General features: G+C 51.0%; 1 protein-coding gene across 3 annotated transcripts in view; it reads right to left on the reverse strand.

Moving 5' to 3' along the window:
* The window catches only part of CORO2A (coronin 2A), a 52,579-nt gene that overhangs the window by 8,572 nt on the left and 28,278 nt on the right, over positions 1–15,729 (reverse strand). For all 3 annotated transcript variants that reach the window (XM_032418746.1, XM_032418743.1, XM_032418744.1), the window contains exons 3-5: positions 4,744–4,860; positions 2,153–2,302; positions 691–870 (exon numbers count right to left, since the gene is read on the reverse strand). In XM_032418746.1, the coding sequence (XP_032274637.1) occupies positions 691–870; positions 2,153–2,302; positions 4,744–4,860 (447 nt within the window). The remainder of the gene's footprint in view (positions 1–690; positions 871–2,152; positions 2,303–4,743; positions 4,861–15,729) is intronic.

The raw sequence follows: 15,729 nt of genomic DNA on the forward strand, positions 1-15,729 counted from the left end.
CAGCTAGGGGCTCTGGCCTCCCTGCTTTTGCTGCTGCCGCTGCGGTACCTAGAATGCCTTCCTTGCTCACCACCTAGCTCTGCTCCGAGAATCTTTTCAGAGGTACCACCTCCGGGAAGCCTTGCAGAGACCCTCCCATCCACATGGAGTCGCTCCTACTATTTTTGCTGAGAGTTCTTTTCCTGAGCTAGGATAGAGCTCCGTGCTCTTGCTGAAAGATGCCTGAGCGCTCACTGTATGCAAGGCCTGGGGCTGGGCGGGCATTGTCACCTGCGTTATCTCGTTCAATCCTCCTGGAGGAAGGACTCATGACCCACGGTTGCAGATGGGGAAGCAGAGGCTCAGAGAACAGAAGTGCTTGTCTACGGTCACACAGCAGGCGGCAGGAGTGACATGCCTCCTGACAGAGCTAAGGCACACTGACAAATTCTGGAGTTAGACCAGGTTCAAAGCTCAGCTTTCGAGGTGGGCAAGTCACCTGACCTCTTTTCAGCCTCCGTTTTCCTCATCCAAAGAATGGGGGTGACATATCCTACCTCCCAGCAGTGCCAAGAGGACAGACAGAGCTAGCACACGTGAAGGCTTGGCCACAATGCTGACAGCATTACCAACCCGTTCTCCGAAGCCTCCCCCAGCCCCTCTCCACCCCTTGCTCCTCTGCCCCCAGCCAGACCCCAGCCCAGCACAGACCTGGAGGACGGCCCCTGCCCGGGGGTCGAGAACCCGAATCCTGCGGTCTTTGCAGGTGGTGGCCAGCAGGCTGCCGTCGGGGTTGAAGGACATGGAGAGGATCGTGCCTTGGTGGCAGGCAATCGTCCGCACGGGGTTCATAATTATAGGCTCCTTTGTGTCCAGGTTCCAGACCATTACCTGTACAGCAATGAGCTGGCTCTGAGCACAGCGGCCACCCCGCCCCTGGCTCCCACAGTCGCACGCCCGCCAGGCTGCAGTGAAACACGGTATCCCCAGGAGGGAAGCCGCAGATGGCAGTCTGGCCAAGAAGCCTCGGGTGGGAGGATGGATCTGCCGGCTGAAGCTGCCACGTGGCAGGAGGGGCAGCCGGGAGTCAGGCTGTCTGGCGGTGAAAAGAAAACACCATCTGCTTTGGAGCAACAAACCACCCATGCTGGGAGGACCCCAGGGGACGAGCTAGTCCAGGGGCTTTCACACACTTATTAGCAGCAGTTTCCACCTCACACAGATAAACAGGGCTGCCATGTTCAGCCGCATAGGTTGTGCACTGCACAGCTCCAGGGCAATCCCTTCCCATAGCCCGTGACGTGACCTGCGCCCCGTGGAGTTGTGTGCAGAATAACTTGCACAACCATATACGGTAGCCCTGCAGACACATCCTACATAAACAGATAAAAGAGTGCTTCTGATCAGAAGGGGGTCAGAGGCTCTGTCAGCCACTCCCATCCCACCCTTTATCGATTACAGAAGTGCCCAAAGTGCCTCTATAAAGCCCTATGTTGTGAAGGGGAGAGTTTAAAAGCCATGGCTATGGTCACACCAACCCCATTTGTGTACAAATTGAGAAACTGAGGCCTAGGGAAGACAAGGGACTCTCCTAGTTCCTACTGCAAGGCAGAATCTAGGGCTCCTCCACTATGAATTTTCCCAAACCCCGGGGCCCACAGACTGCCAGCTTCGCAGTCAACGGGGCAGTGGGAAGCTTCTCTGGATAGGACCCAGCCTATCCCCTCAAGGAGGACTAACAGGTTGAATAGTGTCCCTCCCAAAACTCATGTCCACTGGAGCCTCAGAATGTGACCTTATTAGGAAACAGTGTCTTCGCAGATGTAATTAGCTATGACGAGGTCATACTGGATTGGGGTGGACCCTACATCCAATGACCGGTGTCCTTATCCGAAGACGAGAGGACACGCAGAAACACAGAGGAGAAGGCCACGTGAAGCTGGAGGCAGGCTGAAGTGGTGCAGGTGCAGGCCAGGGAATGCAGGGAGCCATCGGAAGTTACAAGAGGCACAGGAGGGTGCTTCCCTAGGGTCTTCAGAGGGAGTGCAGCCCTCCTGACACCTTGATTTTGGATTTCTGGTCTCCAGAACTATGTGAGAATAAATTTCTGTTGTCTTAAGTGCCCAGTTTGGTCATGTTAGGGCGGCCCCAGGAAATGAGTGCATGGACCCACCTTGAAGTCGTAGCCAGAGCTGAAGAGGATGTTGGCGGCCGTGGGGTGCCACTCCACCAGGCCCACCCTGCGGGTGTGGCCCATCAGCTCCTTCTTGCAGACTGTGAGGTTCTTTGTCAGCAGCTGCTTGGGGATGTCCCAGATCTTAATCTTTCAGGGGAGACACAGGCGGGGGGGGGGGGCGCGTTGTTAGCCAGGTCACCTCGGTACCCCGGCCACCCTAAGCCACAGAACTGGCAGTGCCCAGCAGAAGGGCCAGGGGAGCGCTCTCTGTATGCATCTCTCACTCGACGGAGGCGCACCTGGAACCCTCAGAGGGCCAGAGGCTTTGCCAAGGTCTTCCGGCCCAAGTAGGGGCTGGCATTGCCAGAGTTGAGCCCCGGCCTCCAAATCTGCCTCCTGGTAATAAGCTTTGCCATCCTAATGGCCTGTGTCATGGGCAGCTGGGCGGGCCACAGGCCTGACTCCCAGGCTGGATGTCAGATCAAATCCACCTCCCAGCCTAGAATATCCCTCAAAGTACAGTCGTGTACCCCCTCCTTGTCCCAAAGGCTCAGCCTAGAGCCCCGAATGCCCGGAGCAAGTGTTTGTGCTCTGTCATCAGAACACTAGGGAGCCAGTGCAGTCTCTGGAGCAGGACAGGGTGGGGCCAAGCTCTTTCCTCTGGAGCGGCCCCCTTGGATGGCCTCAAAGAGGAAAGATGAAGGGCCAGAAGGACAGGCTGGATGGGGTCATGGCCTGTATTTCACAGGAAGGGTCTGGGAAGAGGAGCTGGGGCTTCCTTTCAGAGTAGTGTTGTCGAGGAAGGAAGGGGCTTCCACAGAAGAAAGTAAGCTTCCTGTTAAAGAGGCATACAAATGGAGCTGGGGGGCGGGGGGGGTGACACAGAGGGGATGGCAGAAACTTGATGCTCTTTGTCGTCCTTCAGAGCTCTCAGGCCCCTAGGTGACTGTACCTCCCCTTTCCCTCAGAGATACAAGGGTTTTCAGGTAGACTTTGCTTTCAATTCAACACATATTCACTCCCTGGTCATCTGGATTTAACCCCAGGAAGGCAAGCCCACGAGTGCCAGAGGTTCCCGATGAGGCGCTGGGTGAACGCTGTGATTGCACGGGACCGGCCGCCGCAGGACGGTGGACTCTGGGCAGGTCTGTGTGCCGACACCATCCCCCATGCTCCTCAGAGCTAGAGGGCCGTCCCTGCCCCACGGGTCCCGGGGACAGGGAGGACACAGCCGAGCACTTTCCATGGGAGGGCCTGGGGCTAGGCACTACCATCTGCCCCCCCCCCCCCAGAGCCAGGTGCACTCCTCCTGCCCCCGGGGCATCTGGGAAGGAATGGGGGCAGGAGCTGAGGATAGCTAGGAATTTCATAAAGACCCTGAAGGGAGTCTTCAAAGCAGGGCTTGAAAAGGCAGGTATTCTAGGAGTGGGGACAGACTCCGATACTGGATATCCGCCCCTGGAGACAAGGCCAATTCTCCCAGGGCCTGACCGCATCTTCAGTGAAACTACCTCAGAAGACACTGTCCTTTATGCTCCTTGGTATCCCCTTGTGCAAAGTGACACAAGTCCTCTTAGAATTTTCTACCTGCTTCTCCTGAGGAACTGCTCTGTTTCCTTTCATCAGACAGTGAGGGTTCCGCAATACATTCTATTTCCCTTTTTGCCTTGACTGCTAGGCAGCTCTGAGCTAACCCTGGAGCTCAGCAGTTGCAACCCTTCACAGCCAACGTCCCAAGGATCATTTCTTCAATTCCTCCATCCGTGGCTACTGCTATTTAGGGAAGGGGCATAGCTCAGTGGAGATATATTGGGCTCTGGAATCAAGCCTTAGTCTGAGGCCTTGCTCAGCATCCACAGCCTGTGTGACTTTGGGCAAACTGCTGAACCTCTCAGATCCTCAGGTTCTCCATAAGAAAAATATCCTACCTTGTGGGATTGCCGGAAAGACAGGGTGAAATAGTGAGAGTCAGGACCGTGGGCTGTGTCTTTTGTTTTAAACCATACTCACTGCATTTTAGAGGTGGGCACAGAATAAATTATAAATAAATAACATCGAACATTGTGGGAAGCAGGGATTATGACCCTGGTACAGAACAGGGGCTCAAAAGGTTGGTGGGGCTGAAGCTTTGGGGATGGTTGTGGTGCCCACATTCATATAAGGATCCTACTTCTACCCTTTTAAAGCTCCCTTCCCCACTGTCTGTGAAATTAAGTGTCACAATATTTTCTAGCAACAACAAAAAATGCTCCTCACAGCATTTTATAGTTCCCCCAGAAGATGGGCTTTTCCACTGGACTATGAGTCTCACTGGATCCTCATTAGATAGTTGGGAGCTATTATGCCCATTCTAGAGGTAGTGGGACTGAGGTCCAGAGAGAAGATCTAAAGGGGTGGTGCCTCAAGTCCTATAGCCCAGAACTTCTCCCGCACAATCTCACTGAGTCCCTCCCTGCCACAGTGGCCTCACCTCATGAAGGATCAGGGCATCAGGAGCATCTGAGCCCAGAACAGACACCACTTCACCTCCCCGCGCCCCAAGCCCCCTCCTCTCAGGAAAGGGAACCGCCTCTCGCGCTGACACTCACTGTGGTATCTTCAGAACAGGAGGCGATCTCAAAATCATTAAAAGGATTCCACTTGATGTCTAAGACGTTCCCTCTGTGCCCGCAGACCCTTGGGTAGTGGGGGTCCAACTTTCCCGTCTGCAAAACAGTGCCCAGGAGTGTTAGGGAGAAGAGGGGGCCAACTCCACTTAAGCATCTGGACGGTCCCTTGGAAGTCAGCAATCACTGAGTAGACAGGAAAACGTAAGGGACAGACGGGGTGTGAATCTAGGCCCGACCACCATTCTCAGTGTGATGCTGGGGGGAGTCACATCACTTCTCTGAGTCTCTATGTCTTCCTCAGTAAAATGAAGGCAATAATAGGTATTTCCCAGGGTTCACATGAGGATCACAGGAGATGAGGTGCGGAAAGGGTCTAGCACAGTGCCTAGCACATAGGTATTCAGTACAAGGATATTTGCCCTCAGACACTGCTGGTGGGAATGCAAAAATGGTGCAGCCACTTTGGAAAACAGTCTGGCAGTTCCTTAAAAGGTCAGACATAGAGTTACCATGTGACCTAGCAATTCCACCCCAAGGTATATCCCCAAGAAAAGTGAAAACACAGGCCTACAAAAAACTCACACACCAATGCTCACAGCAGCGTTATTCATAATAGCCAAAAGGTGGAAACAACCCAAATGTCCATCAGTGGATGAATGAATATACAAAATGTGGTATATTCATATAATGGAATATTATTCGGCTAAAAAAAAAAAGGAATGAAGAACCAACACATGCTACAACATGGACGAGCCTTAAAAACACGCTAAGTGAAAGAAGTCAGACATAAAAAGCCACACGTTGCAGGATTCCACATAAATGACCAGATGTGGTACCAGACGTGGTTTCATTGTTAAGAGCAAATTAATACATCTTCTAGTACCCAGTCTTCAGAACGCTGACTAATACCTGAAAACAGATAAATCCATAGAGACTGAAAGCAGATTAGTGGTTGCCCAGGACCCGGGGGGTGGGGGGGGGGGGACGGGAGGAGGGCGATAGGAAGTGACTACTAATGGGTATGCTGTTTCTTTGTGGGGTGACGAAATTATTTTGAATATTTTGTGATGTTTGCACAAGCATGTGACTATATTAAAAACCTACTGAATTGTACATTTTAAAATGGTGAATTTTGTGGTATGTGAATTACATTTCAATTAAAAAAAAAGAAAAAGCATCTCCTCCCCCTCCCCTTGGCTTGCTGAGAATTGCTGTGTGGGTGCTGGGAGGACAGGTGCGCTGAGCGGAGACTTGCAGCTCCGCACACAGACCTGGATTTCCTGGGTCATGGGACCACCGCGCCCGTTCAGTCACAGAAACCTAGAGCTGGCAGTGACCAGCACCCTCATTTCACACATCGCACTGCATGGCTTGGCAGAACAGGCACCAGGACCCAGGCCCTCTGCCTGCCAACCAACGCAGGCTTCGTCCACATCCACCATCCCCCCCAGGTGCTGAAGCCGCCTCCCGCCCCCCCAGAGAATGAGTGCTCTGCAACCCAGTTTTCCATCTACGGGGAAGAGACAGCTGAGAAGAAAACTGGCCAACATCCATGACATACATAGGGGACAGGCCCTATGCAAGGTGGCGGGGGCACAGGATGTAGTACGTGAGCCGGCAGCTCATCAATGCTTTCGGGGTCTTTAAAAAAGATCTTTCAAGAACAGAGCGGACTCAAGGAACACCCACCATCTCTCCTTCCCTCACCTCCCCAACTCTGCAGAAACCACCGAGACGGTGCCCCACTGAGACTGAGCAAAGACGCAGTGGTGTCTCCGACCCGGCTCCATAAGGCTTCGAACCCACAGCTGCCCCAGGAACAGACACGGCGCTTCCGGGTCACCCCGGCAACCGAGCAAACACGGACACCGAGACCCTGGTTCACAGGGGCTTACGCGTGCGTCTTAGTAGCTCTGCAAACAGAGGTAGTGGTCCTGGGCTCCCCTTCACAAATACTCCGCCCAATTCAGCTCTTGCCCTTCGGGAAAGGGTAGTAGACACCTGACCCTTCACTGGACCCCATGCTGGAGGGGAAACTCTATACAAGGCATTATTTGATAAATTGGAACATGAAAGGTAGGTTATAGTATTGTTGCAATGTTAAGCTTCGTGAAGTTGATAATGGAATATGGTAACATAAGAGAATATTCCTACTTTCAGGAAACACAAGTATTTAGGGATAAAGGTCAGATATATGTAATTTATCCTCAAATGCATCAGAAAAAAATTATACCTTCACATATACAATCAGACAGAGAAAAGGAAAGGATTTGGACTTGTGTCGGTTGAGTGATGTGTGAGGTCCATTTGCGCTCTTCAACAAGGAAGAGAGGTACAGGTTCCCCGCCCCCTGCAGCGGGTAGCACCTGGAGCCAGGCCCTAGAGGAAGAACACGCACCTGCGGGCCCTGGGCCAGGTCTCCACAGGACCACCACTCCAGCCTCCAGCCTCTCACCTAGCCTTCAGGCCCTTCTGCATGCTGTCGTCCGTGAGCTTTCAAAAATTAAAGTCTGATCGTGTCGTGCACCAGCTCAAACTGTGCAAGCTTTTTCCCTCATGTGTAAAATGTGAAGAATAACCTCCTCCTCACAGGATTGTTATGAGGGTAAAATGCATGAAAAGCCGAACAGTGAAGCGCTCAAATAAGAGCAGCTTTTGTTATGTGTGTGTGTATGCATGCCCATGTGTATCAAAAATGAGGGAGAAAAGACTGGAAGGAAATGCACCAAAATGCTATTCATGGTTTTATCTCTAGATGGCGGGAAAATGGGTAGTTTAATCATCTTCTGTGTTTGTTTTTAATTTTCCAAACTTTCTATAAAACTGTGTGGATTTTGCAATAAATAAAAGGCATTTAACACAAAACTCCAAACTTTCTGAAAAGATGGGTCCTTCCTGGATTAGTCCAAAATGTTGTAAAAACTACAGATCTTGAAAGGCTCTCAGAGACCAGGAATGGTAAAAACCCGGCAAAACTCTCTTCTCCTGCCCCGGTGGCAGGCATCACTAATGGATTAGAGCACACTCACTGGCCCCAGCCTGGAGGGACTCGCTCGGGGTCTCAGGGAATGTGGGGGGCGGAGCAGGGCTGCAGCCCAGGGCTCTGGCTCCCAGGGGCTGAGTGTACCACACTTGCTGTGTTGGAGGCTCTCAGCCCTGAGTCAGTGTCCTGCCCCCCTTCTGCCCACAGCCTTGCCTTGCCTTAGGCCATTTCCTGGCTCAAAGGGCATGAGCAGTGCTGGATCTTTTGCTCTGGCACACCCAATTGCTCTCTGGCCCAGAGCCCTGCCCTAATTTTTGTCCGGAAGGTTTCTGGAAAGAGCTAATGGTCAGGCTGGCCTTGGCTGATAGGAGGCCAGCCGCATTCAGACTCGGCTGAGCCACAGACTCGGGAGATGCTTCGGGGCCAGGCATGGCTCAGCCGGGCCAGCACTCCTTTCAGGCCTCCCAAACAGAGACCCAGCCGCAGACAACTTCTCTTCCTTCTCAGAGATGGCTGGTTTCCCACCCCCACTACTCTCCCCTACCCTGGGCTGCTCTGCCTAACGGTTTTCTGCTGAGGTCCGACATTAACAGACATCATTAGCCAGTCTCATGGGCTATTGACTGAGCTGCTAAAAGCCCTGTCATGACAGGGACATTTATAATGAGGAGGCCACTTCCACCTTTCAGTCCACTAGGCCAGCAGTCAGGCAGGGACAGGCCTCTGATTTAAGGGGGACACAGCTCTAAAGCAGGGGAGGTACACCTGTTCTCCTTGCAGACTGCAGGGAGCCCGGGCTTGGGGGCAGGGCCTGGAGAGATGCCACTTCCCAGTCTCAGGGGGGCTGCCCTGAGGCAGACGGAGTGGACGGGATGGTGGGACCCAGAGGGCAGAGCTGGGCAGGTGGGGGACACTCTGGCGGGGGGCAGACCTCAGCTGCTGGGACGGGACACCTGTGAGGCCATTGCCCACTACCTCCAGCGCTCACAGGGGTGCAGCCATTCCCACAAGAGTGTCACGGCCTCCAGGGACCCTTCCAACCGCCCAGGTGGACACGGGAGGCGGGGCTGGTAGGCACAAGCACAGGTAGGCTGCACGGTGTAGAAGAGGTTAGGCGGGCAGGCTGACTCCGGCTTCCTGGGTTTGAGTCCCAGCTGTGGCACTTACCACTCTGCGACCTTGGGCAAGTGACCTCAGCTCTCTGTGCCTCAGTTTCCCCATCTACAAAATGGCAACAGTAGTAGGACTTCACAGGGTGTGAGTGATTACATGAGTTTCTACAAGTAAAGCACTTGGGATGGTGCCTGGTACATGGCAAGCTCTCAGGAAATTCGCCAGTGCAAGTTCATTAGAGCGAATTACAACGACCTGGTTTTCTTGTCACTCAGAATGTTTCGGGGGGCCCAGGGATGTACTCGGTGTGAGGCCAAACTGTTCCGCAGGGGACTCCCATGTCTCCCGACACAACTGATGGGCGATTGCGCCACGGTGCCCTCTGTGAATAAAGCCACGCCTAGATCGTGCTCCAATCAAGGAACTCAAGCACATTCTCATGCCTGTAGGAACAGGTGTGTAAATGCTGTTCTTTAGGAACCGTAATTTAGGGACGCTGTGCCAGGTGCTTTGCTCACATTTGACTTGCCTCCCAACCACCGCGCGGAAGCCCATGTCCATGCGGCAGCTGAAGAGCAGAGGGGTGCCCAGTCATGTGCCAAGGGCAGCAGAGCCCTGAGACCTGGGAATATTCCTCTCACTGCCTGCTCTGCCTCTGGCCATAGTTACCACTGGCGTCATGCGGCACTTTCACGGAGGACTTCCCTGGAACTGGAAGAGACTTTCAAAAAAAATCAGACAGAAAGCAACATGCCATACTGGCCCACACCCTGCATTTCTAGAAGGAGAATCTGAGTGTGGAGGGAGTAAAGTGTGCTCCATGGAAGGCTGAGGTTCAAAATGTTGGCTGAGCCGGAGATGGAAGCCTGATGAGGAAGGCAGGATTAGTCTGCAGGCAATGGGGAGCTCTGGGAGGGGACTGAGCCGGGGAGTGACATGGTCAGACACGGGCTTGAAAAACTCAGTCTGGCTCTCCAACACCCCCTTCCCCACGCACCTGGAGGCCACAGTGTCAGTCTGGCCCCCTCCAACACGGTCCACTCGCCGGGCCAATCCCCAGGGCTCTGCCTGCCGTTGCATTCATTTCTCCCCACCCACCACACCTCGCAGCAAAGTCCACCCTGCGCACCCCCCGGGGGGGCTCGGCTGCAGGCAGGGCCCCAGGCTCGCCCGCCCCCAGACCTTCCTGCCGAGCACTGCCCAGGCTGTGGGCCCCCCCCTCCAAACAGGCCAGCCCCGGGTCATGGTGGGAGGAAGGAGGCGGCCTGCAGAGTCACCTGGCCCCTGGGGCAGCCTGGCCCTGCTGAGAATAACCTCCAGGACACCACGGTGAGGCCAGGCACCTTCCAACACTGATGCTCCCGTATACGCTCCATTAGATACTTAGCTAGCTTGAACCTCCCTTCTCACGGCACCAGCTTACCGACACCTTTCTGGGCCCGGCTGGGATGTAATCCCTGGTAACCGACAAGAGGCCCCTAGAAACCAGAGCCCAAACCGAGAAGCTGCACGCAGGCCAGTGAATCGAGAGCGAGGCCCCACGGCCACACCCAGGGCCGGGCCACGTTCTGGTCCTCACCCTCGGGGCTCGGGATCCTTTGACGTCATCTCCCTGAGCCTCAGCATCCTCATCTGCACGATGGGGCAATACTTCCTGTAGAGGGCTAACGAAGGCGTCAGCGTAAGCACTGTCCTGCTAACCCTGCAGGCCTGTCCGCCGGGACGCGCTGGGTCAAAGGCCCAGCACGCGCATCCTCTCCCTCTCTCCTCCGGTCGTACTCGAGCACACTGCACGTGCTTACCCAGGAAAACAGCCACCAAATGCAATGCGTGCACCTTTCTGGACCCCGATTCAAAGGAACCAAGCACAAAGAGGCATTTACGAGGCAATCAGGGGTATTTCCACATGCACTAGGAATCAGGTGACACAGGAGCTCTTGTCAATGCTGCCATCCCGGTGCTGCGGGTGTGTCAGAAAATGACCCTAGTTTTTAGAATTGCATGCTGCAGGTTATGGGGGTAAAATGACAAAACGTCCAGGATTTGCTTCAAAATACTTCAGGAAGGGGCGCCTGGGTGGCTCAGTGGGTTGAGCATCTCACTCTTGATTTTAGCTCAGGTCATGATCTCGGAGTCGTGGGATTGAGCCCCACAAGCCCCACATTGGGCTCTTCGTGGAGTGTGCTTGAGAGATTCTCTGCCTCTTCCCCTCCCCCTGCTCTCTCGTGCTCTAAACAAACAAACAAAATCTTTAAAAAAATGCTTCAGAAAAAAAAAAAGGATGGATGAAGCAAGAGTGGCAAAGCCTTGAAAATTCTAGAATCTGGGTATAAAAGAGTTCATAGTATTGTTTTTTTCTTTTTAAGATTTTATTTACTTATTTGACAGAGAGAGACACAGCGAGAAAAGGAACACAAGCAGGGGGGAGTGGGAGAGGGAGAAGCAGGCTTCCTGCCGAGCAGGGAGCCCTTTGCGGGGCTCGATCCCAGGACCGTGGGATCAGGAGCTGAGCTGAAGGCAGACGCTTAACGACTGAGCCACCCAGGCGCCCCTCATAGTACTGCTTTTATCTACTTTTGTGTTTGAAATTCTTTTGTAATTATAAAAAGAACCAGATTAGAGCCTAGCTACTGAAAACATAGTTTGCAAACCAGCAGCATCAGCGTCACCTGGGAGTAGGGATGCCGGTATTGATGAATAAAAATACAGGATGCCCAGTGATATTTGAATTTCAGATAAATGACAGATTTTTCAGTATAAGTACGCTCCGTGCAATAATTTTACTTATACTAAAAAACAGCTTGGCAGTTTCTTGTGAAACTAAACATGTAAAAACTACTTTAGGACCCAGCGATTGCACTCACGGGCATTGCATTTACCCAGAGAAACGGAGACTTACTTATGTCCACACAGAAACCTGTACATGGATGTCCATAGCAGCTTTATTCCTAACAGCCCCAAACTGGAAACAATCACGTTGGCTTTCACTGGGTAACTGGTTAAACAGCTGATGCATCCACACCACACAATACTGCTCAGCAATAAAAAAAGAATGAGCTATTGATCCATGCAACAACCTGGATGGATTTCTAGGGGATTATGCTGAGTGGCAAAAGTCAAGCCCAAAAGGTTACATGTTGTATGGTTCCATTTATGTGGCATTCTCAAAAGGCACAAGGATAGAAAGAGAACAGATGAGTGGTTGTCAGGGGTCATGGAGAGGGTGGGGTGGAAGGAGGCAGAAAAACAGGAGGGATCTTTGTGGCGGCCGCAATGTTCAGCTTCTAGACTGTACTTACGTCAATATCCTGTACTCTAGTCTTGCAAGATGTTACCGTTGGGGGAAACTGGGCAAAGGGTACACAAAATCTCTATGTGTTGTTTCTTACAATTGCATATGAATCTACAATGCTCAACACAAAAAAGTTTAATTACAAAGAAAAAAATAAGCCAAAAAAAAAGTTATTTGGTGTTTATTTGAAATTCAGGTTTAACTGGGCATCCTGTGTGTTATCCGGCAACTCTGGAGCTTGCTGGAAGGCAAACTGCCCAGCCCCACTTCTGACCCACCGAATCAGAATCTGTGTTCTGACACTCAGGTATGAGCTCTGATTAGTGGCTTCCAGCTCCCGTCCTGCTTGGGTTCCTAGGAGTCGGTGACCGTAGCAATTAACATGTGTCCTTGAGCTGTTTATGGTATTTCAAAAAGCCCAAAGGGAATCACACTTTTTACTTAGGATCAGGCTGCACAGGACAAGTGAGTTTTAACTGCCCAGTGGCTTCTCACTCAGAATAGGGTCTCCTATAATGACTCAGAATAGACTCCTGCCCTGGCCTCCAAGGCCTTTCCAGTCCCAGCCCTGCCCCCTCTCTGACCTTACCTCCCACTACTCTTGCCCCTGTGACAATCTGTACCAATTTGTGTCTTTTTTATAATTTTTTTAAAAGATTTTATTTATTTATCTGAGAGAGAGAGAATGAGAGAGAGCACATGACAGGGGGGAGGGTCAGAGGGAGAAGCAGACTTCCCGCGAGCAGGGAGCCCGATGCGGGACTCGATCCAGGGACTCCAGGATCATGACCTGAGCCAAAGGCAGTCGCTTAACCAACTGAGCCACCCAGGCGCCCTGTACCAATTTGTGTCTTAAACACACCAAACCCAGGGCCCACACCGAAGCCATTCCCACCTCAGGGCCTTGGCACTTGCTATTTATTCTTCCTGAACACTGCTTCTAGAACTTCAAGGGGATCTCTGCTCAAATGTTGCCTCCTCAGAAAGGCCTTCTCTGATCATCCTATCTTTCTAAACTAGGTCTACTCTCCCCACCCAGGTCTACTCCATCACATCAAAGCAACTTATTTTCTTAAATCAGTTGTTAGTACCTATTTATATTCAGTAGTTCACTCTATTAGAAACTGTGACAGTTCTGAAAGAGGCTGAGTAATAAAAATCTGAAAAATACATTAATTATTTAATTAATTGAGAATACAGTCTGTTTGGTGGGTAGAATCTTTTTTTTTTTTTTAAAGATTTTATTTATTTATCTGAGAGAGAGAGAATGAGAGAGAGAACACGAGAGGAGAGAGGTTCAGAGGCAGAAGCAGACTCCCCGCTGAGCGGGGAGCCCGATGCGGGACTCGATCCTGGGACTCCAGGATCATGACCTGTGCCGAAGGCAGTCGCCTAACCAACTGAGCCACCCAGGTGCCCTGTTTGGTGGGTAGAATCTTTTAAAAGCACCCAGAGCTTGGGAGAAACAAGTCAAATGGGTCCTCTCTAGGGGACCTCTGAGCTCTGATCTTCAAGTCTTTCCATAAATCCCATTTTACACTTGTCCCTCCCCAGCTTGAAAAATCTCAGCTTTAGAATACAGTTCACACTTCTCATCCTGGCATTCATTTCCATTTACTTAGGTCATCTTTAATATTGGTCTTTCACTGCTAGATTCGGTTTGCTAGCCATTTTACATACATCTTGAGTGAAACTGGCCTGTCATTTTCCTTTCTTGTTCTGTCCTTGTCTGGTTTTGGAACCAAGGTTACACTGGCTCACAGAACAAAGAGGGGAGTAGTCCCTCTTTTCCTTTTCTCCAGAAATGTTTTCAAAAGATTGGAATAATCAGTTCCTTGGAAGTTATATAGAAATTGCCTATAAAACCACATGAACATAGTATCATCTTTATGTATGTGTTTGGTGTGAAATGTAGCATATTAAAAAAAAAAGCATAAAATGTAAGCGTTCAGCTTAATGAATTGCTAAAAAATAAATTGCCCATTTATCTGCCACTCTCTCAGGTTAAGACATGAACTATTACCAACACAAAGGAGACCCCTCCACCATGGGACACTTTCCAGTCATAACTCCCCTTTCCCTCAGGGGGTGATAATTATCCTAGTTTTCTTGATAGTCCCTTGCTTGCTCTTCCTTAAAATGTTTCTACTTACTTATACATCCCTTAAGGCAGAGTTTAATTTAGTCTGTATCTATCTTTAGGTAAATAGAATAAGACAGTTTGTAATTTGTTTGGTATCTTTCCCTCAAAATTGTCATTAGGATTCATCCATGTTGGGGCACCTGGGTAGTGCAGTCGGTTGAGCGTCCGACTCTTGGTTTCGGCTCAGGTCTGATCTCAGCGTCAGGAGATTGAGCCCCGGGTCAGGCTCTGTGTCGGGGGGTCCGCATTCAGCAGGGAGTCTGCTTAAGATTCTCTCTCCCTCTCCCTCTGCTCCTCCCCCTGCTCTCTCTCTCAAATAAATAAATAAATATTAAAAAATGATTCATCTATGTTTTGGTATGCATATATATGTTGTTCCTTTTCATGATTATGTATATTCCATAGTATGGATATATCATAATTTATTCATGTAATTCTTGGACATTTGAGGTTTTGCAGTTTGGTGACAAAATGAACAAGAATCCTACGCACACTGTTGTAATTGTGTTCTGGTGCACATAAACCCACTGCATGCATATACCCAGTAATGGAATCTCTGGGTCAGAGGGTGTGTGTATTTTCCTCTCTACTAGAAATTGTCACATTTTGTTCCAAAACACGTGCGACAGTTTACCCTGTCACCAGAAGTGTCTGAGAGTTACATGGCACCATGTCCTCACCGCCACTCACCGTTCTTTTTTTTTTCTTGAAGATTTTATTTATTTATTTGATAGAGAGAGAGAGAGAGCATAAGTAGGCAGAGCGGCAGGCAGAGGGAGAGGGAGAAGCAGGCTCTCTGCCGAGCAGGGAGCACGACATGGGGCTCGATCCCAGGACCCTGGGATCAGGACCCAAGCCGAAGGCAGACGCTAAACAACTGAGCCACCCAGGCGCCCCCGCCACTCACTATTCTTAGATCTTTACATTTTTGCCAATCTGGTGGCTGTGGGGGTATCTCATTGTGGGCTACTGCTGAGATACTCCTGAATGGGAATTTAAAATTTATCTTTTGTAATTGATTTCTAATTCAATTCCATTTGGATCAGAAAACCCGGTCTGTGAGATTTCATCTTATATTTATGACTGGGACTTCTGAAGTCCTTTGTCGGGGGGGGGGGGGAGCAGTGTCTAAGTCTGTTGTTTATTGTTTCTGCTGACTCTTCTTCATGGTGGCTCACATGCCTGGTGACCTCAGATCATGAATTTGCCTGATCTTACTCTGTGGGAGTCCTGTCCACATGTGGGATGCTTTCTTCTGGAGAAACCTCCTATCTGCCTCTGCTGGGAACCAGGGGCACGACCAGCCAGGATGCCGCTAGCCCCTCTGGAGGTTCTGCCTTGAGCTGACTCAGGCTTGGCATCCTGAAAAGGTTTGCTATTCGGTTAAGCTATATGAAACTACCACTTTGGGGTTAAAAAACTGTTAAATAATCA

The sequence above is a fragment of the Phoca vitulina genome, unplaced genomic scaffold, assembly GCF_004348235.1.
Source record: "Phoca vitulina isolate PV1807 unplaced genomic scaffold, GSC_HSeal_1.0 scaffold21, whole genome shotgun sequence".
In the NCBI taxonomy this organism is placed as follows: Eukaryota; Metazoa; Chordata; class Mammalia; order Carnivora; family Phocidae; genus Phoca; species Phoca vitulina.